Source organism: Bactrocera neohumeralis, chromosome 2 (genome assembly GCF_024586455.1).
Source record: "Bactrocera neohumeralis isolate Rockhampton chromosome 2, APGP_CSIRO_Bneo_wtdbg2-racon-allhic-juicebox.fasta_v2, whole genome shotgun sequence".
In the NCBI taxonomy this organism is placed as follows: Eukaryota; Metazoa; Arthropoda; class Insecta; order Diptera; family Tephritidae; genus Bactrocera; species Bactrocera neohumeralis.
In genome coordinates, this window is record NC_065919.1 from 33477242 (window position 1) to 33499710 (window position 22469).

Sequence of the window (22469 nt, forward strand, 5' to 3'; positions counted from 1 at the left end):
CAATCTGCGCCAACCACCGTGGGATTAGCCTCCTCAACATCGCATATAAGGTTCTATCGAGCGTACTGTGTGAAAGATTAAAGCCCACCGTCAACAAACTGATTTGACCTTATCAGTGTGGCTTCAGACCTGGAAAATCAACAACCGACTAGATATTCACCATGCGCCAAATCTTGGAAAAGACCCGTGAAAGAAGAATCGACACACACCACCTCTTCGTCGATTTCAAAGCCGCTTTCGACAGCACGAAAAGGAGCTGCCTTTATGCCGCGATGTCTGAATTTGGTATCCCCGCAAAACTAATACGGCTATGTAAACTGACGTTGAGTAACACCAAAAGTCCGTCAGGATCGGGAAGGACCTCTCCGAGCCGTTCGATACCAAACGAGGTTTCAGACAAGGCGACTCCCTATCGCGCGACTTCTTCAACCTGCTTCTGGAGAAAATAGTTCGAGCTGCAGAACTAAATAGAGAAGGTACAATCTTCTATAAGAGTGTACAGCTGCTGGTGTCTGCCGATGATATTGATATCATCGGCCTCAACACCCGCGCCGTTAGTTCTGCTTTCTCCAGGCTGGACAAGGAAGCACAGAAAATGGATCTGGCAGAGAACGAAGGCAAAACGAAATATCTCCTGTCATCAAACAAACAGTCCTCGCACTCGCGACTTGGCTCTCACGTCACTGTTGACAGTCATAACTTTAAGTTGTAGATAATTTCGTCTATCTTGGAACCAGCGTAAACACCACCAACAATGTCAGCCTGGAAATCCAACGCAGGATTGCTCTTGCCAACAGGTGCTACTTCGGACTGAGTAGGCAATTGAAAAGTGAAGTCCTCTCTCGACGAACGAAAGCTAAACTCTATAAGTCGCTCATAATTCCCGTCCTGCTATATGGTGCAGAGGCTTGGGCGATGACAGCAACCGATGAGTTGACGTTACGAGTTTTTGAGAGAAAGGTTCTGTATGAGATATATGACGACATTGACATAGTTCAGGGCAGAGGAAGAGGAAGACCTCCACTCCGTTGGAAGGACCAGGTGGAGAAGGACCTGGCTTCGCTTGGAATATGCAATTGGCGCCACGTAGCGAAAAGAATAAACGAATGGCGCGCTGTTGTTAACTCGGTTATAATCGCGTAAGCGGTGTCTACGCCAATTAAGAAGAAGATATGCAAAATTTTACATTATTAAAGTGATTACTTTGAATTACTTTGCATGTTTGTTAAATTTTACTGGGATGTTACTTGTTATGTAAGTTGTTTTTTGTAACAAGTGTTTAACATGATTAAAGAATTGCTTAATTTTTGCATGCAAAAGGATACAGTCCAGCAAATGTGAAACTAAATTTCAGAAATTTGACATTTCGGTTACTTATCCACCCAGATACATATACAACATGGTTTTATATTTATAATGTCACGCATACTATATTTATTTATTACCGCTTAAAGTAAAGTAAATAATTTTAGTAGAAATTTTTCAGTGTCCACCACGTGGCATTTGAAAGTAATATTTTAAACATTTATTTTTTACGTCCACCACGTTCTTTGATTTGTAGATGTATAGTGGCACCACTAAGTAGATTATAAAACGCCATAGTATTACTATCCTTGAAGAACATTCCCTGAAATGAAAGACACAAAAAAATACACAAATATTTAAGATAATCACAAGAAAACTCGATTGAGCAATATAAAATTAAATCTATGTTATAGGTATATGATGCTTTTGACAGATGCGTTTAAGCGAAAAATTATAAAGTGCTATAACTTATCCCACACAAATTTCAACCAAATTTGGTGCATCATAACATTCTGATGCTACAGTGTGAAAATGGGGGAAATAGTAATAACCACGCCTACTTCCCATATAACACAATTTTAAATTCTTTCACTTCCAGGACATAAATTAAGAATTATTTAAGATATCAGAACAAAAATAGTGCCTTAAAGCGCTGTCGTCTCACCTCCAAAAATACTAAAAATCGGTTCATATATTTTCATGCCCTTTGCTACCAAATACATTTGTACATATGTAAACTAAAAGTCTATGACTGCTTTTTCTGGATGTAATGTGACCTGATGCAAAAATGGATAAAATCGGATACATACTTCCCCTATTCCCTTAAACCTGACAAAGACCTAAAGACATTTTTGAATATACTTATATTTATATAATCGTTCCCTCTGATCCTTTAAACCTGACAAAACCATTTTATATAATTTAAGGGAAGACATTATTAAACAAAATCAGCCTTATCGTAAACTATTTACTTGATTTTAAAAACTTTTTCATACGAATTAAGGCCTATTAAACAAAATATAGTTGACGTTTATGGTCCCTGGAGGACCGAAAATTCTTATAAAGCAAAGGGTTCAAAAACAACGATAAAGTATATGTATTTTGAATGAAGTTACATGATTCTTTCAATAGCAAGGGACCACCATTGAAATCGATTTAGGAATAAAAAAAGGTAACTCGATTTTCAAATTGCTGCCCAATGTGTGCCATGCAAGTTTTTCCTTTCCATTATACCTTCAAATATACTCCAATATATCCGAAAATTGTTATCTGCATAATTTATGCAACTTATACCGATACGATAAAATGGTATGTACGATATACATATGTATGTTCTTATGTATAATTAACAATAGAAACACGTGTTTAAGCTAAAACAGTCGCATAATTAGTTTTTATTAGTTTCATCAATGCTACCAAATTAAAACAAAACCGTATTTAACAGCTTGCTGAAGTTCACAATAGCATAATCGAAATTCGAACATATTAGACGAAATTCGTGATACGAATTTTTCGTTCGCGTGAAATAAAAATACATGGGAATGATTTATTCACGCGAAGTTTACGCTAAGACTGAATGTTGTTTAACGTTACGTTGAAATCGGCGTAAACCTTATTCGAAACCCCAGGCCAACAATTATTTAATGGGATGTCAAAAAAGTCTTGCGGTACTTTTATTGAATTTTTTTTTATTGAAATTAAAATGAATTTTTGATGACTCATGCCCAGCGCTTGACCGATGCTACGGCTGCTACTATGCCGGTCTCTTTCGACCAATTCAGCGATTTTTATCGCAATTTTCGACGACAGGCCTTCCGGAGCGTGGCGCATCTTCGACCACCTCTACACCAGAACGAAAACGTTGAAACCATCGTTGTGCGGTGGAAATGGACCCGACATAAAGTGCACAAATTTTATTTTCGGCTTGAGATGCATTTTTGCCTTTATCGTAGTAGTACTGTAAAATATGCCGTATTTTCTCTTTATTTTGCTCCATGTTTGCGACGCTATAACTCACGAACGACTTAAAAGAAACTACAATCAATCAAACACGTGTTAGCGCGTGAAATGAGCTTTCCAAACTTCCATAAAACTAGAACTACGCGCTTTCAGCGCCAACTAGCGAAAATACCGCAAGACTTTTTTGACAACCAATATTATTACTACATTAGGAAATAAACATTATGGATATCGGTATGTATGTGAATAAAAAAAATATCTTGCATATGAAAGTAAGTGATTATATGACATATAGTGTAAGTTAATAATACAAGGTGCGTTCCAAAGTAAACAGGACTTTTTGAATCTAACGCCCCCTGGTGGCGTCATCTATATGTCGACGTGCGTTAGAATCTGCTATCTTTATCGATTGTACACCGAAAATTTCATGACATTTCATTAATTGGAAGTGAAGTTATTGCGTTTTAAGTGTCAGTATGTTTGTGTTATCGGTGCGAAAATGAGCTTCGAACAAAGAGCCCACATTCAATTTTGTTTTAAAATTGGTAAAACTTTTACCGAAACGTCTCAATTGATGAAACAAGTTTATGGCGATGATTGCCTATCCCGTAGAGTGCACGAGGGGTTCCAACGTTTTCAAAGTGGTCGTGAAGACATAAATGACGATCAACATGTGGGCCAATCAAAATCCGTGATCACCGGAAATTCCATCGAAACTGTGCGTGATTTCATCAAAAATCAGCCGAAATCATCACTGAAATTCATGGAAATGGAATTGAACATCTCCAAAACATCGATTTATCGTATTTTGACCGAACATTTGAGCTTACGAAAGGTGTTGCACTATTTGTTCCGCACAAATTGACTGACGACCAAAAATTGCTCAGAATCCAACATTCGAAGGACGATTATTTGAATAAAATAAATTGATTTTGCCGAAAAAACCATTATTTCTGTTTTTTTTTTTTAAGTATTGTTTACTTTGGAACACATCTTGTATACAAAATATAATTGTAATCAAATCATAATTTCGTCGAAAAACGAATATTTAACACTAAACATACCATAACGGGTCAAATGACCCATTTTGAACTTTTGCATTGAAAATGCACGTATAATTTTATTGCGATTGCACATTTGACTTCATGACTTTTTCTAAGTAATTAATGTACAGTTAACATTCATCCTTGTTGTATACCGATATCTACCACAACGGGTCATTTGACCCAAATTATGTGTTATGAGATTATCGAGTCATATTTGTAGTCAGTAAGTTGCACATTCTTCGACAGACTGTTGCGTAAAAATCAGAATAATTTCAAGAAAATATCAAATTTTAGATTGAAAAAATTGACTGAAAGTCTTGGTAAGTAAGCCTATATTTTATTTTGATAGCTGAAACATCAAACAAGACAGTACAAGTTCTTAAAAGATATAAATAATATAGTAAATTGTGAAGATGAATTTTCAGAAAATGAAATAATTGTTGCAAATCCAATTTGAATTTTGTAGTGGCCGAAAAAAAATTACTCTCAAGTTCGGAAGAAAGTGAAGTAGAAATAAATGAACAAAATATTGCAATTGATGGATCTGTTTGGGAAGAAATACAAATAGGTGGCACACCTGGACCACCACTTCATAACATTTTCAGGCAAAAAGTCGCCCAACAGGATATGCAAAACGCCATATAATGCAAACATTTTCATTGATAATTGTATACGCACAATAGAAGAAGCAAAGAGAGTGTTTTTCCGATTGGAGTTTTTAAAAAATCGAATAACATAAATTTTTTTCTGAAAACGATTCAATTAGATTTATTCGTTTTGATAAAAAAGTCAGCTGATCCAACGGTTGAACAACATAAATTCGCTTTGGTATCTGCAATTTGGGATATTTTCATTGAGAACAGCTAAAACTGTTACAAACCGGGTGAAAATATTACTATAGACGAACAGCTATTCGCGACTAAAGTACGATGTAGATTTACGCTCTAAGAAGCCGGATAAATTTGGAATCAAATTTTGGTTAGCATCGGACGACGATAGCAAATACGTCATAAATGCGCTTCCATATCTTGGAAAAGATGAATATAGGCCCCCTTCAGTACCACTCTCTGAACATGTTGTACTCAAACTCATTGCACCGGAAGAACTGTGACCACAGACAACCTCTTCAAAAGCAAACCCCTAGCAACACAACTCCTAGCCAAAAAAACGAACTATTCGGTCAAATAAAAGGGAATTACCACTAATTGCGAAGCAAACGAAAGATGATATGGAACGATTTTCGTCGAAAATTTTTTGTTTTTTGCTTTTATAATAGAAATGCTCAACAAACTATTTTGATTAATTATAATAAATTTTATTTATATTTTTATTTCCTTCCTAACATCCATATTTCATACATTCAAGCATGAAACATACAGTTGGGTCATTTGACCCGCTATGGTAGAAATAGGTATATATTAAGGCTTGGTGTGATTAGTGTTAATTCCTTCGCTGAAATATATATGTATAGTATATTGATTCTCTAAAATTGCCTGCAGATTTTTTTCTTCCACTTCCCACTTCCATTGCCGCGCGAACAGCTTTACCAGCAAACCATCGTAAATATGTATATGTCGGGGATTTTGTTCGTAGACGATTCAATTATTAAGCACTTTACACTTTTAGTCTACTATATTACTAAAGCACAATAAGTTCTGCTCCTATCGATGTCACACTGATTCTGCGAGGACACAGCGCCTAATTATTGCGCACTCCGTCTTTACTCTAAAAAGGACCTAACGGTTCCTGGATCTCTCTCTGTTCACAGAATACGATCAGACCTCACTCAGTAATAGTTTATCTATTCCTGCTACTATGACTATTTGCGCATTTACAATCCAAAGTACCGTAAAATGTGCCGCTTATGCGTCGTCTATTTCAAATAACCCTCTGGCACATACAGTTGCCTACAAAATATTAGCACTCCGACAATCGCATGTTCAGTGACACATAAAATACAAATACTACCGCTCCGACACGGTCTTCCTGACAAATCACACGTCCTCGTGTATTTACTTCGAACCACAATGCTCTAACATATCAGTTGTTATTTTTTTATTTACAAACATTTCATTAACTTTTCTTCACATACATACATTAAGCAATAGTCAAAAATAAGCAACATACAAATAAGCAGATTGGTTTCTTGATAACATTTCATAAATTCTTTCCATTACATTTTCTTCTTAACCATACTATATAATTCATGCTAATTTAATTATCATTATCAACTGATGTACATATTTCCTTTTACATCCACTTACAGACCAACAAGACAAGTCCATCTGTTATGGTGCGATCATTATATCCCTTCTTGGGATTCCAAAGAACCTACCGTGCCAATTATATCTTCCGACCCCCGCTATAACAAGTAAATCTGTTATAGTGCGGTCATTATATCCCCTCTTGGGATGTTAATACACCAACTGTGCCATATTTTATTTTTATTTCCCACTTGGAACTCAGACGCATTAGTCGTCCAAATCAACTGTTTTCCTTATTTGTGTATTTGGAATTGTTCTCAAAAATTCATGCGCATGCTTATATGATCTTTTGCCTGTTAATGGTTTTAAAACGTACCTATCTCCATCTAGTAATTCGATAATTTCTTTAAATTTTGGGTCAAGTCTTGTTTGGTAACGCTCTTCGCTTTTTTAGCAACGTTACGTTACGTTATATTTTGTTATTTTTGCCTTATTCTTATTAATCTCAAATTTGTCATAACTGGCATTAACTTACATTTATCCTTTACTTATTTTCTTAAAGATTCCCTATCAATTAAATTATTCACTTGTTCACTTATTGGCAATAGGCCGAAAGGTCTAGCTTCTCTAACCATTAGCACTCGTTAAACCGAAAAAAAGCAGAACTCTGAGAGAAGGTTTAAAGGTCTGGTATTCTGTTCCACAGGACACTTTCGGTAGTCTAATTAGGTCTATGCCTAAAAGATGTGCATCTGTATTAGACGATAAAGGGTACACTACAAAGTATCAACAAATTTTTCTATTAGTTCTTTGAAAAAAAAATATTTTCTTTTATGTAAGATACTTATTTTGATCCCTTTTTTTTCCTCCGAATTCTTGAAATATGTATTTGTAATATTTATGAATTCTTTTTTTTCAATATTTTTACTGCTACCAATAACACGTGACATGAAGTAAATGGCACGATTCCGATTACTTTGGCGGTCGGGTAAAAAACACGAATTTCGTTATGAATGGGGTATGAACGGATAGGGGAGCTTCTCCAGAGGAGGAATATACAAAAAATAATGTTACTAACACTAATATTTTTAAAAATATTCAACAATTTATATTAATAACACTTAGTATTTCACAATGTTTCACTAAATTTTTTAAAATTTTTCACTTTGTATATTTAAATATACACTCTAAACATTGAAATAAGTTCATATTTCACTTTTTTTGTTATATTTTAGCTAAATTTATTAATTTAAAAATCCCTTAGCACACTCATCGTTGAAATTGTTAGATTGTTTACAATTATGAGGAAATCGAGCATTGCCACATCTTAAACACCAAATTTCGCGTGATTCCATCGAATGCGATGTTCGCCGTGGTTAATGCGCAAAGGACCATATATCTTTTCGCAAAACCTTCCTCTCGTAACGTCGACTCATCGGTTGCTGTCATCGTCCAAGCCTCTGCACCATATAGCAGGACGGGAATTATGAGCGACTTATAGAGTTTGGCTTTTGTTCGTCGAGAGAGGACTTTACTTTTCAATTGCCTACTCAGTCCGAAGTAGCACCTGTTGGCAAGAGCAATCCTGCGTTGCATTTCCAGGGTGACATTATTGGTGGTGTTAATACTGGTTCTTAAATAGGCGAAATTATTGAGAGCCAAGTCGCGAGTGCGACGACTGTTTGTTTGATGACAGGAGATATTTCGTCTTGCCCTCGTTCACTGCCATACCCATTTTCTGTGCTTCCTTGTTCAGCCTGGAGAAAGCAGAACTAACGGCGCGGGTGTTGAGTCGCACGATAGGGAATCGCCTTGTCTGAAACCTCGTTTGGTATCGAACGGCTCGGAGAGGTCCTTCCCGATTCTGACGGAGCTTTTGGTGTTGCTCAACGTCAGTTTACACAGCCGTATTAGTTTTGCGGCGATACCAAATTCAGACATCGCGGCATAAAGGCAGGTCCTTCTCGTGCTGTCGAAAGCAGCTTTGAAATCGACGAACAGGTGGTGTGTGTCGATTGTCCTTTCACGGGTCTTTTCCAAGATTTGGCGCATGATGAATATCTGGTCGGTTGTTGATTTTCCAGGTCTAAAGCCACACTGATAAGGTTCAATCAGTTTGTTGACGGTGGGCTTTAATCATTCACACAATACGCTCGATAGAACCTTATATGCGATGTTGAGGAGGCTAATCCCACAGCAGTTGGCGCAGATTGTGGGGTCTCCTTTTTATGGATTGGGCATAGCACACTTAAATTCCAATCGTTGGGGATGCTTTCGTCCGATCATATTTTACAAAGAAGCTGATGCATGCACCTTATCAGTTCTTCGCCGCCGTGTTTGAATAGCTCGGCGGGCAATCCGTCGGCCCCTGCCGCTTTGTTGTTTTTCAGGCGGGCAATTGCTATTCTGAACTTCTTCATGGTCGGGTAATTGAACGTCTGCTCCATCGTCGGAGATTGGGGAATCGGGTTCGCCTTCTCCTGGCGTTGTGCGTTCACTGCCATTCAGCAGCCTGGAGAAGTATTCTCTCCATAATTTAAGTATGCTCTGGGCATCGGTGACTAGATCACCTTTGGGGGTTCTACAAGAGTATGCTCCGGTCTTGAAACCTTCTGCAAACCGCCGCATTTTTTCATAGAATTCTCGAGCATTACCCCTGTCGGCCAGCTTATCAAGCTCTTCATACTCACGCATTTCGGCCTCTTTCTTTTTCTGTCTGCAAATGCGTCTCGCTTCCCTTTTCAACTCTCGGTATCTATCCCATCCCGCATCGTAACGTTGCGAGGTAGGCAGTCCGTTTTCTCTCCGCTGCGACACGGCACTCTTCGTCGTACCAGCCTGTTCTTTTGCACTTTCCGAAAACCAATGGTTTCGGTTGCAGCTGTACGTAAGGAGTTTGAAATGCCGTCCCACAGTGCCCTTATACCGAGTTGTTGTCGTTCGGCTGTCTGTTGTGATTGTTGACGTGCGTTTTTTGCTGCACAGAGGCGGGAGCGAATCTTGGCTGCAACAAGATAGTGGTCCGAGTCGATGTTAGGACCTCGGAGCGTGCGCACGTCTAGAACACTGGAGACGTGTCTTCCGTCTATCACAACATGATCGATCTGGTTGGTGGCTTTTCGATCCGGAGACAGCCAGGTAGCTTGATGAATCTTCTTGTGCTGGAATCTAGTACCACAGATAACCATATTTCGGGCCCCGGCGAAGATGATCAGCCTCAACCCGTTTGGGGATGTTTCGTCAAGGATGCTGAACTTACCGACCGTAGTGCCAAATATACCTTCTTTGCGAACCCTGGCGTTAAAGTCGCCAAGCACGATTTTGACATCGTGGCGGGAACAGCAGCTCTCATAAGCGCGCTCCAAGCGCTCATAGAAGGCATCTTTGGTCATATCGTCCTTCTCTTCCGTCGGGGCGTGAGCGCAAATCAGCGATATGTTGAAGAACCTCGCTTTGATGCGGATTGTGGCTAGACGTTCATTCACCTGAGTTAATGATAGTACTCGGCGACGGAGTCTCTCTCCCACCACGAATCCAACACCAAACTTGCGCTCCTTTATATGGCCACTGTAGTAAATATCACAAGGACCTACTCGTTTCTGTCCTTGTACCGTCCATCGCATTTTTTGTTGGACGGCGGTGATGTCAGCCTTTATTTGCGCTGAAGCAAAAGGGGGGTCTCTCAAGTCTCACTCCCAATTGAATGGCGATCAGAGAACTTTCCTCACTTGCGTGAACTTCTACACATGACTCCATCCTTCTGGCGCCCCCAGGTGGGCGTATATATATGTATGTATAATATGTGATTTATATTTAATATACACAAATAAGTGAAACTCTAGTGACTGAAGTACTTTCGCATAATACTCCTTTTTGCATTGGCGGCCTATGGCGGCGCTTTAAAAAATTAACCCTGGTCCAGCCAATACTCAGGGTGACTGAATTACTTTCGCTTATTACTCCTTTTTGCGTTGACGGCCTTCGGCCGCGCTTTGATAAAATAACCCTGGTCGAGCCAATTCTCAGGGTGACTGAAGTACTTTTGCGTAGTACTCCTTTAAAAATCTAAGTATTTTATTACGTAATATTATTACTTAATATTATGTACTTAGTTGTTAAATTTAAATAAAAATATATCCATATGCATGCAAATATTGTTTATACTCATTTTAATTTGAAATATAATTTATAGACGCTTGTTTTTATTAGAACTAAGATTGCTAAATAAAGAAAGAGGGATTATAGCGAAAAAGATAAATTTTAACGAATTGCTCATATTTGCTTATATGGCAGCGCTCCATTTCCTCATAAATGTTAGCACATAAATGATGCTCATTACAAGTGTAAAAAGTAATTTTGAAAATATAAATTTTTTACATATAAAACCTGCACAAAGTGTAAATTGTGAATTTGTTTAAATGCTTACAATTTAATTAAATGATTTTGAAGTGGAAACTCTGCATAAAGTGTGTTAAATGTAGTTGAAACAGCTTATTGAAATGTTCGAATTTTGGAAATTTTTGAACTCTAAAGTCGAAAATCTCGTAAACTAAGCGTTTAAGGTACAGACATCCTATTTCCGACGGTACCTTCAAATCGGTCCGCCAAAGAAATCGAAATTGTGCCAAGTAAATAATTAAAACATATTTTAGTTAAACGGAACGGAAAACTAGTTTCATTTCCGAGTACAACAATGAAAACTCAAGCAACAAAATAAATATGCGAAATAACTGAAAGGACTAAGTTCGGGTGTCACCGAACATTTTATACTCTCGCATGAAAAAGTGATAATCGAGATTTCATTATCCGTCATTTACATATTTTTTTATTTTGCTGTAAAATTAATTAGATTAGATCAATTTGTGTACTTTGAGTATTGCATTATATTTTCATTTCCTAATGTATACATACATATATTATACAGAGAAGGCATCAGATGGAATTCAAAATAGCGTTATATTGGAAGAAGGCGTGGTTGTGAACCGATTTCACCCATATTTCGTACATGTCATCAGGGTAAAATATTATATACCGAATTTCATTGAAATCGGTATAGTAGTTCCTGAGATATGGTTTTTGGTCCATAAGTGGGCGACGCCACGCCCTTTTTAATTTAAAAAAAAAAGCCTGGCTGCAGCTTCCTTCTGCCATTTCTTTCGTAAAATTTAGTGTTTCTGACGTCTTTTGTAGGTCAGTTAACGCACTTTTAGTAATTTTCAATATAACCTTTGTATGGGAGGTGGGCGTGGTTATTATCCGATTTCTTCCATTTTTGAACTGTGTAAGGAAATGCCTGAAGGAAACGACTCAATAGAGTTTGGTTGACATAGCTATAACAGTTTCCGAGATATGTACAAAAAACATAGTAGGGGGCGGGGCCACGCCCACTTTTACAAAAAAATTACGTCTAAATGTGCCCCTCCCCAATGCGATCCTTTGTGCCAAATTTCATTTTAATATCTTTATTTATGGCTTAGTTATGACACTTTATAGATTTTCGGCTTTCGCCATTTTGTGGGCGTGGCAGTGTGCCGATTTTGCCCATCTTCGAACTTAACCTTCTTATGGAGCCAGGAAATACGTGTACCAAGTTTCATTATGATATCTCAATTTTTACTCAAGTTACAGCTTGCACGGACGGACGGACAGACAGACATCCGGATTTCAACTCTACTCGTCACCCTGATCACTTTGGTATATATAACCCTATATCTGACTCTTTTAGTTTTAGGACTTACAAACAACCGTTATGTGAACAAAACTATAATACTCTCCTTAGCAACTTTGTTGCGAGAGTATAATTAGTACTATGTTTAATTCTATTTTATTATCGGTAACCGTACATATGTATCGGGTGATTTTTTAAGAGCTTGATAACTTTTTTTTTAAAAAAAACGCATAAAATTTGCAAAATCTCATCGGTTCTTTATTTGAAACGTTAGATTGGTTCATGACATTTACTTTTTGAAGATAATTTCATTTAAATGTTGGAAATGTCCATTCGGAAAGTCCAATTTTGGGCAACTTTTTCGAGCATTTCGGCCGGAATAGCCCGAATTTCTTCGGAAATGTTGTCTACCAAAGCTGGAATAGTTGCTGGCTTATTTCTGTAGACTTTAGACTTGACGTAGCCCCACATGATCTTGGTGGCCAACTTACGGGTCCATTTCTTGAGATGAATTGTTCTCCGAAGTTTTCCCTCAAAATGGCCATAGAATCGCGAGCTGTGTGGCATGTAGCGCCATCTTGTTGAAACCACATGTCAACCAAGTTCAGTTCTTCCATTTTTGGCAACAAAAAGTTTGTTAGCATCGAACGATAGCGATCGCCATTCACCGTAACGTTGCGTCCAACAGCATCTTTGAAAAAATACGGTCCAATGATTCCACCAGCGTACAAACCACACCAAACAGTGCATTTTTCGGGATGCATGGGCAGTTGGCCACCAAGATCATGCGATTTAACGCCTTTAGACTATTTTTTGTGGGGCTACGTCAAGTTCTACAGAAATAAGCCAGCAACTATTCCAGCTTTGGAAGACAACATTTCCGAAGAAATTCGGGCTATTCCGGCCGAAATGCTCGAAAAAGTTGCCCAAAATTGGACTTTCCGAATGGACCACCTAAGACGCAGCCGCGGTCAACATTTAAATGAAATTATCTTCAAAAAGTAAATGTCATGAACCAATCTAACGTTTCAAATAAAGAACCGATGAGATTTTGCAAATTTTATGCGTTTTTTTTAAAAAAAAGTTATCAAGCTCTTAAAAAATCACCCGATATATGCCCATATATTAATGTAGATCAATGCGCGCACATGCAGTATACACTCAATCCTTTTTTTACGCGATTTTTGGTTCTGCCACTAATCGCGTAAAAAAAAAATCGCGTAAAAATGGTTAGTTTTCCAATATTAACTAACGAATTGGTTCCGAATATAAAAAATATCGCATATAACAAAATATACGCGCAAAAAAACATAACATTCATAACAACATAAAAAATACAAAACAAAAACCATATATAAAGGAGAAGAAAATAGAAAATAGGTAGATCTATTAAAAAAACCGTTGAATGCTGTTTAATCACTGTCATTATCCGTAGTGGAAATTATTCTTAGCCGGTTATTTTGATGGCCGGCACTGATATCACTAGAATTTGTACCAGAATCAATAGTAAGAACTATGGATTGATGTTCTGATTGACTTAGCATCTCCGACTGAGTTTGCACCATAAATTCAGTTAATTTTGTTTGAATGCTTCTCTTTGGACCCAATAAATTCCGATGTACATAGTTCTTTATATCTTAACATGCAGAGACTCAATTTTTTTTGAAAAATTCGTGCACGTTCGGCATCAGTATCATTTGCTACAAAATAATTTTCCAATTCTGCTGCAAGTTTAAGACCAAGCAAAAAACGAAAAAGAGCAATCGCGTTAAAGAGAGAAATTCGCGTAAAAAAGGAATTTGCGCTGCAAAAATAACCGCGTTAAAGTGAAATAGCGTAAAAAGAGATCGCGTAAAAAAAGGAAAAAGAGCAATCGCGTTAAAGAGAGAAATTCGCGTAAAAAAAGGAATTTGCGCTGCAAAAATAACCGCGTTAAAGTGAAATAGCGTAAAAAGAGATCGCGTAAAAAAAGGACTGAGTGTATTGATAAAATCATGATTTAAACTTCTGAATGCGCACATATGTATGTGCATGAGAAAATACATGAGTATCAGAGAGCTGCAACGAGTATGATTAAATCAAAACAAACACTCGTGCCAAAAACACAATCAAATCAATTCAATTCAGTATAGACAACATTGTTGATCAATTCGAGTACCCGCCATCAACTGATTTAATGTAACATGAACAATCTGTTCTTCGGCAATCACGATCGAGTAAACGGTATGACTGGCTTCGGTTCGTATCAATTCAGTTCATAGCGTTGCGACGATTGTTTGAATCGATGTGAAACTGCGGGTAAACTACGAGTAAATCTACACGTACAGCAAACAACAACAAATTTCTTCTGGATTGATTTGAATTTTGTGTGGCAGAAAATGTATCAGCTTTGAAAATGTGTGCATGTTACAAATTTTCGATGCGCAAACAATGGAAATTCCATCGAGTACGTGCATACATACATATATACATATATTTGTTGTGTTTATGTACTTGATGGATGGTGTATGTATATACATACATATGTATTGGAAATAGAACAGAAGTGCACGAGTAAATCAGTGTTTAGGGGATGATATACAAACCAAACGCTGCCGATCATTTCAATCATTGAAGCATGAGTATGCATAATTTCGGGTATTTTCTGCTAATGCGAATGTTCATAAACAAATCATGTAAATCAATAAATATGATTGTATATAAACCTATAAAAATATAAGTCATAAGGCCAAATATGAAAGGAATGATCCAATTATTGTCTCATACATTTTGCATTTCTTAACTTTGTAACACCAAAAGTGACGTTCCAATGTAAAAAAAAAGCATAAATTTTCCCATTCCCAAATTGTATATACAAAAACATTTGGAAGAAGCGCCCAGCAGGCTCCTGGAATTGTTCAGGTTGCTGGACCTTGGTGACCATATGTGATATATGTAGGAGAGGGCACACTAGACCCTAGGTCGCAGTACAATACCTCAGTATCAAATATCTATCTATCAAAAGTAATATTTTAAACAGCAAATTCAAAAATTTGCAATTCTAGTCCCAATTTTTTTAGAAGCGGGATTAAGGCTGGGGGGAATGATCAAAGAGCGAGTATTGCTGCCTAGCTCCTTGAGACCGCACTGCTCCTTTGATGGCGACTCGACAAAAGCGGCGGCGCATTGCGTGTGCTGGGAGCAATTTGCACAGCCGTAGAGGGTAGTTTCTCAGCTGTGCGTTGGAAGCATGGGACCGCATAACGTGCGGTCCATTCCCTTTTGCCCTATGGAATCAACAGCTCTTTAGATGGCGGAGTTTAGATTGGTGGAGTTTGAATGTAGCCTATAAATTACATTGCACTTTTTGAGTATTGTAGTATGGTTACAACATTTATGCTAATACTATACAACAGAGCAAGCAGATTAAGTAAATAATGGTTTGGAAAAAGATGTGTCTCCAACAAGAATTTTGTATATGTGACCTGGTCTACGAAAAGGGAGCTAACGTGCGAAAACTAGTTTTCTGGGAAAAGCTGTTAAAAATAATTGTCAGTTTCTCGTTATCTCATTAATTGTTCTCCTTTTTTTTGACACCTAAGCCCCCTTTCCGTAGACCAGGTCACATATATTAGTGAAAATATATGAACGATTACATAAATTAAAGTGTTCCTGATACGAATAAAGCTGGTAAAAAAAAGGTTAATAAGCTGAAAAAGAATATGTGGCTCCCTCACTGTAATATCCGAGTCATATAATATATACGTTATAGTCCCTTTTCTTTTTATACCCTGAACAGGGTATATTAAGTTTGACACGAAGTTTGTAACACCCATAAGGAATCGTCGGAGACCCTATAAAGTATATATATAAATGATCAGTATGTCGAGCTGATTCGATTTAGCCATGTCCGTCTGTCTGTCTGTCCGTCTGTCTGTATATATACGAACTAGTCTCTCAGTTTTTAAGATATCGTTTTGAAATTTTGCAAACGTCATTTTCTCTTCAAGAAGCTGCTCATTTGTCGGAACGGCCGATATCGGACAACTATAACATATAGCTGCCGTACAAACTGAACGATCGGAATCAAATGCTTGTATGGAAAACTTTCACATATGACAAGATATATTCACGAAATTTGGTATATGTTATTTTCTAAGGCAACAATATAATCTCCGGAGAAATTGTTCAGATCGGTTAACTATAGCATATAGCTGCCATACAAACTGAACGATCGGAATCAAGTTCTTGTATGGACAACTTTCACATTTGACAAGATATATTCACGAAATTTGGTATATTCACGAATTTTGGTATTTGGTATATGTTTTTTAAGGCAACAATGTAATCTCTAGAAAACTTGTTTAGAACGGATTACTATAGCATATAGCTTCCATACAAACTGAACACATAGTTACTAACAGAAATGCACCTGTGAAGGGTATTTAGCTTCGGTGCCACCGAAGTTAACGTTTTTTCTTGTTTTAAATAGACAGTACTAACCTCATATGAAATTTTCTGTTTAGCAGGTGGCATTCCAGTTTCATCTTGAATCTTCGCTTTTAAATTAGAAACGGTATCTGCGAGCGATAATGAAAATGCAATTGTTTGTCCGTTTAATTTCCATTCCGACTTGTCAACTACATTAGGAATTTGTATTTGAATAGTAATGGGGCTCTGCAAAAGAAATTATTGTAATTAATAATTAAGATATGTAGAGTTAGTCATTATTTTATTAAGTTTCTCGATTTGGTAACAAAAAATATATATATTCGCATATATACTGTTTTTAAAGAAATACCTTATGTTTCGATACGAACTCTTCTTCTGGAATCAGATTATCTTCTGATCGCATTTTTTTATTTGGTGGCTCTTCATCTACTGACATTAGTGGAAGGGGCATCATTGTTTGATCCATTATATTTGGTACGGATGGCATTTGCGGTGGTCCACCGGATTGTATAGGCATATAACCACCTACGGGATATGGTGGAGCTGAGAATTTTTCATTATTAAAACAATTTTATGAATTTGACATATTTCATACCCAACATTGGGGGCGGTGGTCTCATTGGCATCATCATTACTGGCGCAGAAGGTGGCATATTATGCGGAGATGGCTGAGAGTGCGTTTGCTGTTGTGACGATTGCTGTGATTGATGATGATGGTGAGAAACAACATGATGTCCAAGTTGAGAATGACCTTTAATAGATGCTGGATGTGATAGTGGTGGTGCCGATAAAGAAGGTTTGTTGCTAACTGGTTTAGGCCCAATCTTTTCTTTTTCTTCATCTGGAAGAAGGCCTTTTACCTATATTTGAATTTTCAGTTATTTAATTACTTATTATATGTATATATATATATATATACTTTATGAATTTGATGAATCTGGTCTTCCAAAGTAATATTAGCTCGAGCCGCTCGTGTTGCTGCCTCCACGCTTGATGTATGCCCATCCCAAGTGACGCGATCATCTTTTTTTGTTTCCTCTTCACCCAATTTCTTTCCAATAACTGTCTCTTCATCGCCAACGCCAAAAATATCTGTACGACGTTCTGCTAATTGTTTTAGACTAGCCTCAATAGCAGTACCAGCAGCATATACTGTATCTTGATTAATTTTTTCAACAGTATGTTTATCACGCTGTTCAACCCAACGGGGATCCAATAAACCAATACGCATATGTTCTGCCACCTTTGATGCCGGTATTTTTTCCCCGGTTATTGGAGAAATCAAATACTCATCTGTAGTTGCTGGCTTCTGTTGTTTCTGCTGAATAGCTTTCGGATCGTATTTCTTAACCACAACCTTATCATGTGTTGGTGGTAAAAGAGGTGTAACTGGTGGCTGCATCTTTGAATTAGATGGAGACTCTTCATCACTAGAGGCTTCGTCCATATCTTGAACTTGTGTATTATCTTTCTTCACATTAGTTCCTTGTTGATTATATGTGGTGCCTTTCATTTGTATGCCAGTACGATTTTCCATTTGTGACAATTTAAGTCGGACTGTTTCCTCTTGACTATCTTCTTCTTCCGATTCAATTTGCATTTCTATGTCCCCATCTTCTTCCAGCAATCTTTCTTCCATTAGTACACGAGCACCTACTTCTTCAGGTGTTGTTGGTGGTGGAAAATTGCCTGTTTCAAAAGGTTGATAGTCTACTGTTTCAACCACTACGAAATCATGCCAATCTATTTGAGCGTAAGCCACTGAAAGAATGTTCATTATTATAATGTATAATAAAAATGTATCGTATATCGCACCCCTCTCTTTCTCAACTTTCTCCTCTTCACGTCGACGTTGAGCTTCTTGATGCTTTTGCCAATTTGCCCTGTATTTTACTTGTTCTAAAACTAAATTCATACTGCTACGTCCTTCCGAACCCTCTATACGTAATTTGTTTAAAAGATCTTTGGGAGGAATTAATATTTTTGTGTACTGCTCTAATAATTTTGTGAAATATTGAAACAATGAGTGCTGGGGTCTTAAAAAGTCAAACTGGAAATTACGTTGCTCACGGTTCATGAGATTTGTCAGAAATTGACGACCATTTCGGGCTACAAATTGTGCTGTTAACTTAACAATGTCTCTGAAAAGTAAATTTAAAAAAAATCAAAACTTTTAGAAGTTAGTTATATACTTACAAATCTAAAGCAGATATAGACGGAGGGTCTGCTATAAACTCAAAGTCTTGAGGAGGGTCTTTAGGCACAAATTGTTGCTCTGCTACTTGTTTTAGAAGTTCTTGTTGCTTTTGCTGTGCAGCACTTGTAACAGATAACTGCTTAACACCAGTAATAACACTTGGACCGCCAGATGCATCTGTTTTTAATGAAGTTTCATACCACTGTTGTATATTATTTAAGTACTCTTTATATTTACCCTTTCCCTCCCTAAATTCATTTACTTTGTGCCTATAATACGCATTGTATGGATCCCCTGAACTCAAAAAATTAAATTTTGCATTGCCCAGTTCATTTTGTCTGATGCGAGCTTCAAATTCAGGCCCATTTCGAGCTACAAAACTAGCGGTTTTATCAACAATATCTATTAAAAATAATTTTCATAGTTAAGGAAAATTGATATGTATTATGAAGAATTAGATTTCATTATTGAAATTATTTACAGGACATATCAATATAAATATATTTCATTATATAACATGTGTTAAAAGGATACTCCTCACTTCCGGCGGAGGATATATTATTCCAATTATCGGTCCAGACAAAGATTTTGATTGATCGTCGCCATTAATAGAAGAATTAATGCCATTGTCTACTTCCAAAGATGGCATCTTATTTCCAGATGATAACTAATATGAAACCTCTTTAATATTTTAAGTCAATAACATTAATGAGATGTAACGAAATCAATTTAAAAAATTATAAATTACTTGAGTTTGTATTACAAACACCCAATTTATATTCTTACATATGGTTAACGCATTTTTTAAAAAAAGAAAGTATTTAGGGATGTGCGATAACAAAAGTTATTGATACCACATCAGTGTAATACAGAGATAATTCTCTTACACACCTGAACGTTACGGAGCATCTCGACAAGCAAAAATTTATGGCATACTAAAAGTGCCCATACACGACACACAAGTGCGTTCGATCGGTATGTGTTCGCATGCGGTTTACTCGTGTATGGGCTTGTGCGCTCACCGATCTATGTTCGCGAAAATGTTTGATTTTTTACGATCGGTGCGCGCACATATGTCTCATTTCTCTCGTGTCGCCGAACAGTGAAGATCGCGGACGACCAATGGCACGTGTTAAGGCCTGCTTCAGACTCTTCAAAAAATCGATTTTTTAGAGCATTTTTTTGGGAGGGAAAGAAATAATTGATTCATGCAAAATTTCTAGGCCTTACAGTTATATATTTGAACACCTTTCACAAATTTTTTGGATACGAAATCTTTGATATTCTGCCTTTGCGAAGCAATTGCCCGATGCATCTCACATGTGCATTTTTCGGACGGCGGGAAGGATGCAGGTCGCAATTTCTATCAAAACTAAATATTCAAAGAGATTCATATTTTTTAATAATTTATCTTCTAGTTAAACTAAGAAAATTACAAAAAAAAAAAAGTAAAATTTTACAAATTTTTTAAAAATTGAAAAAAAAATGCTTTTGACCAAAAAAATTTACTTAATCTTGTTTAAAAATATGTTCAAACTTGACTTTTATTATATAATATATTATAATTATAGAAGATAATTTTATGCTTAAGATACTAAGCTTTGCCCCACTTCCATAAGACGTTTGGGTTTTCTCTATCCTGCCCGCCAATTAAAAATAATCATAAAAATGGAAAACCCAGAAATCGCGCTTCAAAGTTTTCGCTTTTTGCCCAAGCGTATATATCTGCTAAACGCTCGGTTACTATTTCCCTTCTAGCTTCGATAATATTTCGAATTCCCAACTATAACTTCTGGGACATATTCTTATATATTTTTTAAAGAGGTTTAAGCAAAAAAGAGAATTGATTATTCAGAATTTATTTTTCTTATAAAATATGAACTGGCAAACGAAAAGTGATAAATATAAAAATAAAATTGAGAAAAATAACAGTTGGAATAACTTATTAACGAAATACAAAGAAATAGATAAAAGTGCTACATTAGAAATAAATTCGAAGAAATGTTCCGCTTGCCTGTCGTACATGTTAACTCTGTGAAGAACGAACGCAAAATGGATTTGTGTGTCGTGTATGGGCAAACGAATTCATACCGATCGAAAGCACTTGTGTGACGTGTGTGGGCACCTAAACTGTCAAATCTATTGCTATTGCTATTGCCAAATCTGTATGTGGGCATTTCTTATCATAACATAATCAATTGCGAAAAGGCGTCGGGTACGTAGGTTCAAGCTGATGTAGCGCATGTTTTGAGCTCTTGAACAGTTTAAATCTTTTATGTGGAAAATCAAAAAAGGAGAAAGATCCTTTGTTTAAAAATGTATTTCTGGGAAAAATAAGAATTCATATTTTTGAACTCTTATATAAAAATTGTGGCATACATTTTTTATAGCAATTAAAATAATAAATTTAATATGAGCAATGATATTTTGATTTATGCTGTATAAGTTTATTAAATTTAAGGCTTCGCTCATTCCCAACCAACTTTTCTGTAAATTAACAATATTAAACTAAATATTAATTTTTTGGAGAAATGTTATTTTGAAAATGTACTTTATTTTAATAATTGGGGTACTCACAACTTGTCATAAAGCATCGTAAAATCATAAAATTATAAATTTTTACATTAGTTTAAAAAATTGTTGTTGGATTACATACAAAAATGAGTTTACACAATTACAACTCTCAATGCTATGTTTTCGGATCGTTATACTTATAGCTTCAGGAGACTATATGAAACACCTGTAAAATACTCGCTCTACTAAATTTAATATTACCGAAATGAAAGTGCCGTCGTTATATATGTGAAGGGGATATGTTGCCTCTTCGAAATTTTCATAGAAATGAAAACTGCGCTGTCAAACTGCTGAAGTGACAGCTTATTGCTTTCAACATATGGCATACTAATTAGTATTCCATATATTGCATTCCAGAAGCAATATGTGACCTGATCTACGGAAAGGGGGCTTAGGTGTCAAAAAAAGGAGAACAATTAATGAGATAACGAGAAACTACGATTATATTTAACAGCTGTTTTCCAGAAAACCAGTTTTTGCACGTTAGCTCCCTTTTCGTAGACCAGGTCACATATGGAGATTCCACAGGCCATGCGGACAGCAATACAGTTCTTCCTATTCTTCTTTATTGGCGAAGACACCGCTTACCCGATTATAGCCGAGTTAACAACAGCGCGCCAGTCCTTTCTTCTTTTCGCCACGTGGCGCTAATTGGATATTCCAAGCGAATCCAGGTCTTCTCCACCTGGTCCTTCCAATGGAGTGGAGGTCTTCCTCTTCCTCTGCTTCCCCCGGCGAGGACAGCGTAGCCGCTGTCAATGTCGCCATATATCTCATACAGCTCATCGTTCCATCGAATGGGTTATTTGCCGTGCCCAACGCGCAAAGGACCATAAATCTCTGGCAGAACTGTTCTCTCGAAAACGCGGAACGTCGACTCATAAGTTGTTTTCATCGTCCAAGACTCTGCACCATACAGCAGGACGAAAATTATGAGTGACTTAAAGAGTTTGGTTTTTGTACGTCGAGAGAGGACTTTGCTACTCAATTGCCTACTCAGTCCGAAGGAGCACCTGTTGGCAAGAGTTATCTTGCGTTGAATTTCCAGGCTGACATTGTTGGTAGTGTTTACACTATTTCCAAGA

The 22469-nt window shown here is 36.8% G+C and overlaps 1 protein-coding gene across 7 annotated transcripts; it reads right to left on the reverse strand.

The window, feature by feature from the left end:
• Positions 1-1403: 1403 nt before the first annotated feature.
• Positions 1404-19638, reverse strand: LOC126763444 (splicing factor 3A subunit 1). Of its 7 annotated transcripts, none has more exons than XM_050480989.1 (9): positions 19559-19638; positions 19345-19477; positions 18810-19212; positions 18429-18754; positions 17533-18374; positions 17209-17473; positions 16963-17156; positions 16665-16838; positions 1404-1627 (listed from the first exon to the last, which is right to left on the reverse strand). In XM_050480989.1, the coding sequence occupies exons 2-9, from the start codon at positions 19457-19459 to the stop codon at positions 1526-1528; spliced, it is 2421 nt and encodes an 806-aa protein (XP_050336946.1). In that variant the 5' UTR covers positions 19460-19477; positions 19559-19638; the 3' UTR covers positions 1404-1525. The 7 variants fall into 7 exon arrangements, with proteins under 7 accessions (XP_050336946.1, XP_050336966.1, XP_050336927.1 ...); XM_050481009.1 differs by having other exon boundaries at positions 18810-18987; positions 19048-19212; positions 19345-19631; XM_050480970.1 differs by having other exon boundaries at positions 19345-19491; positions 19559-19623.
• Between the last annotated feature and the right edge of the window lie 2831 nt (positions 19639-22469).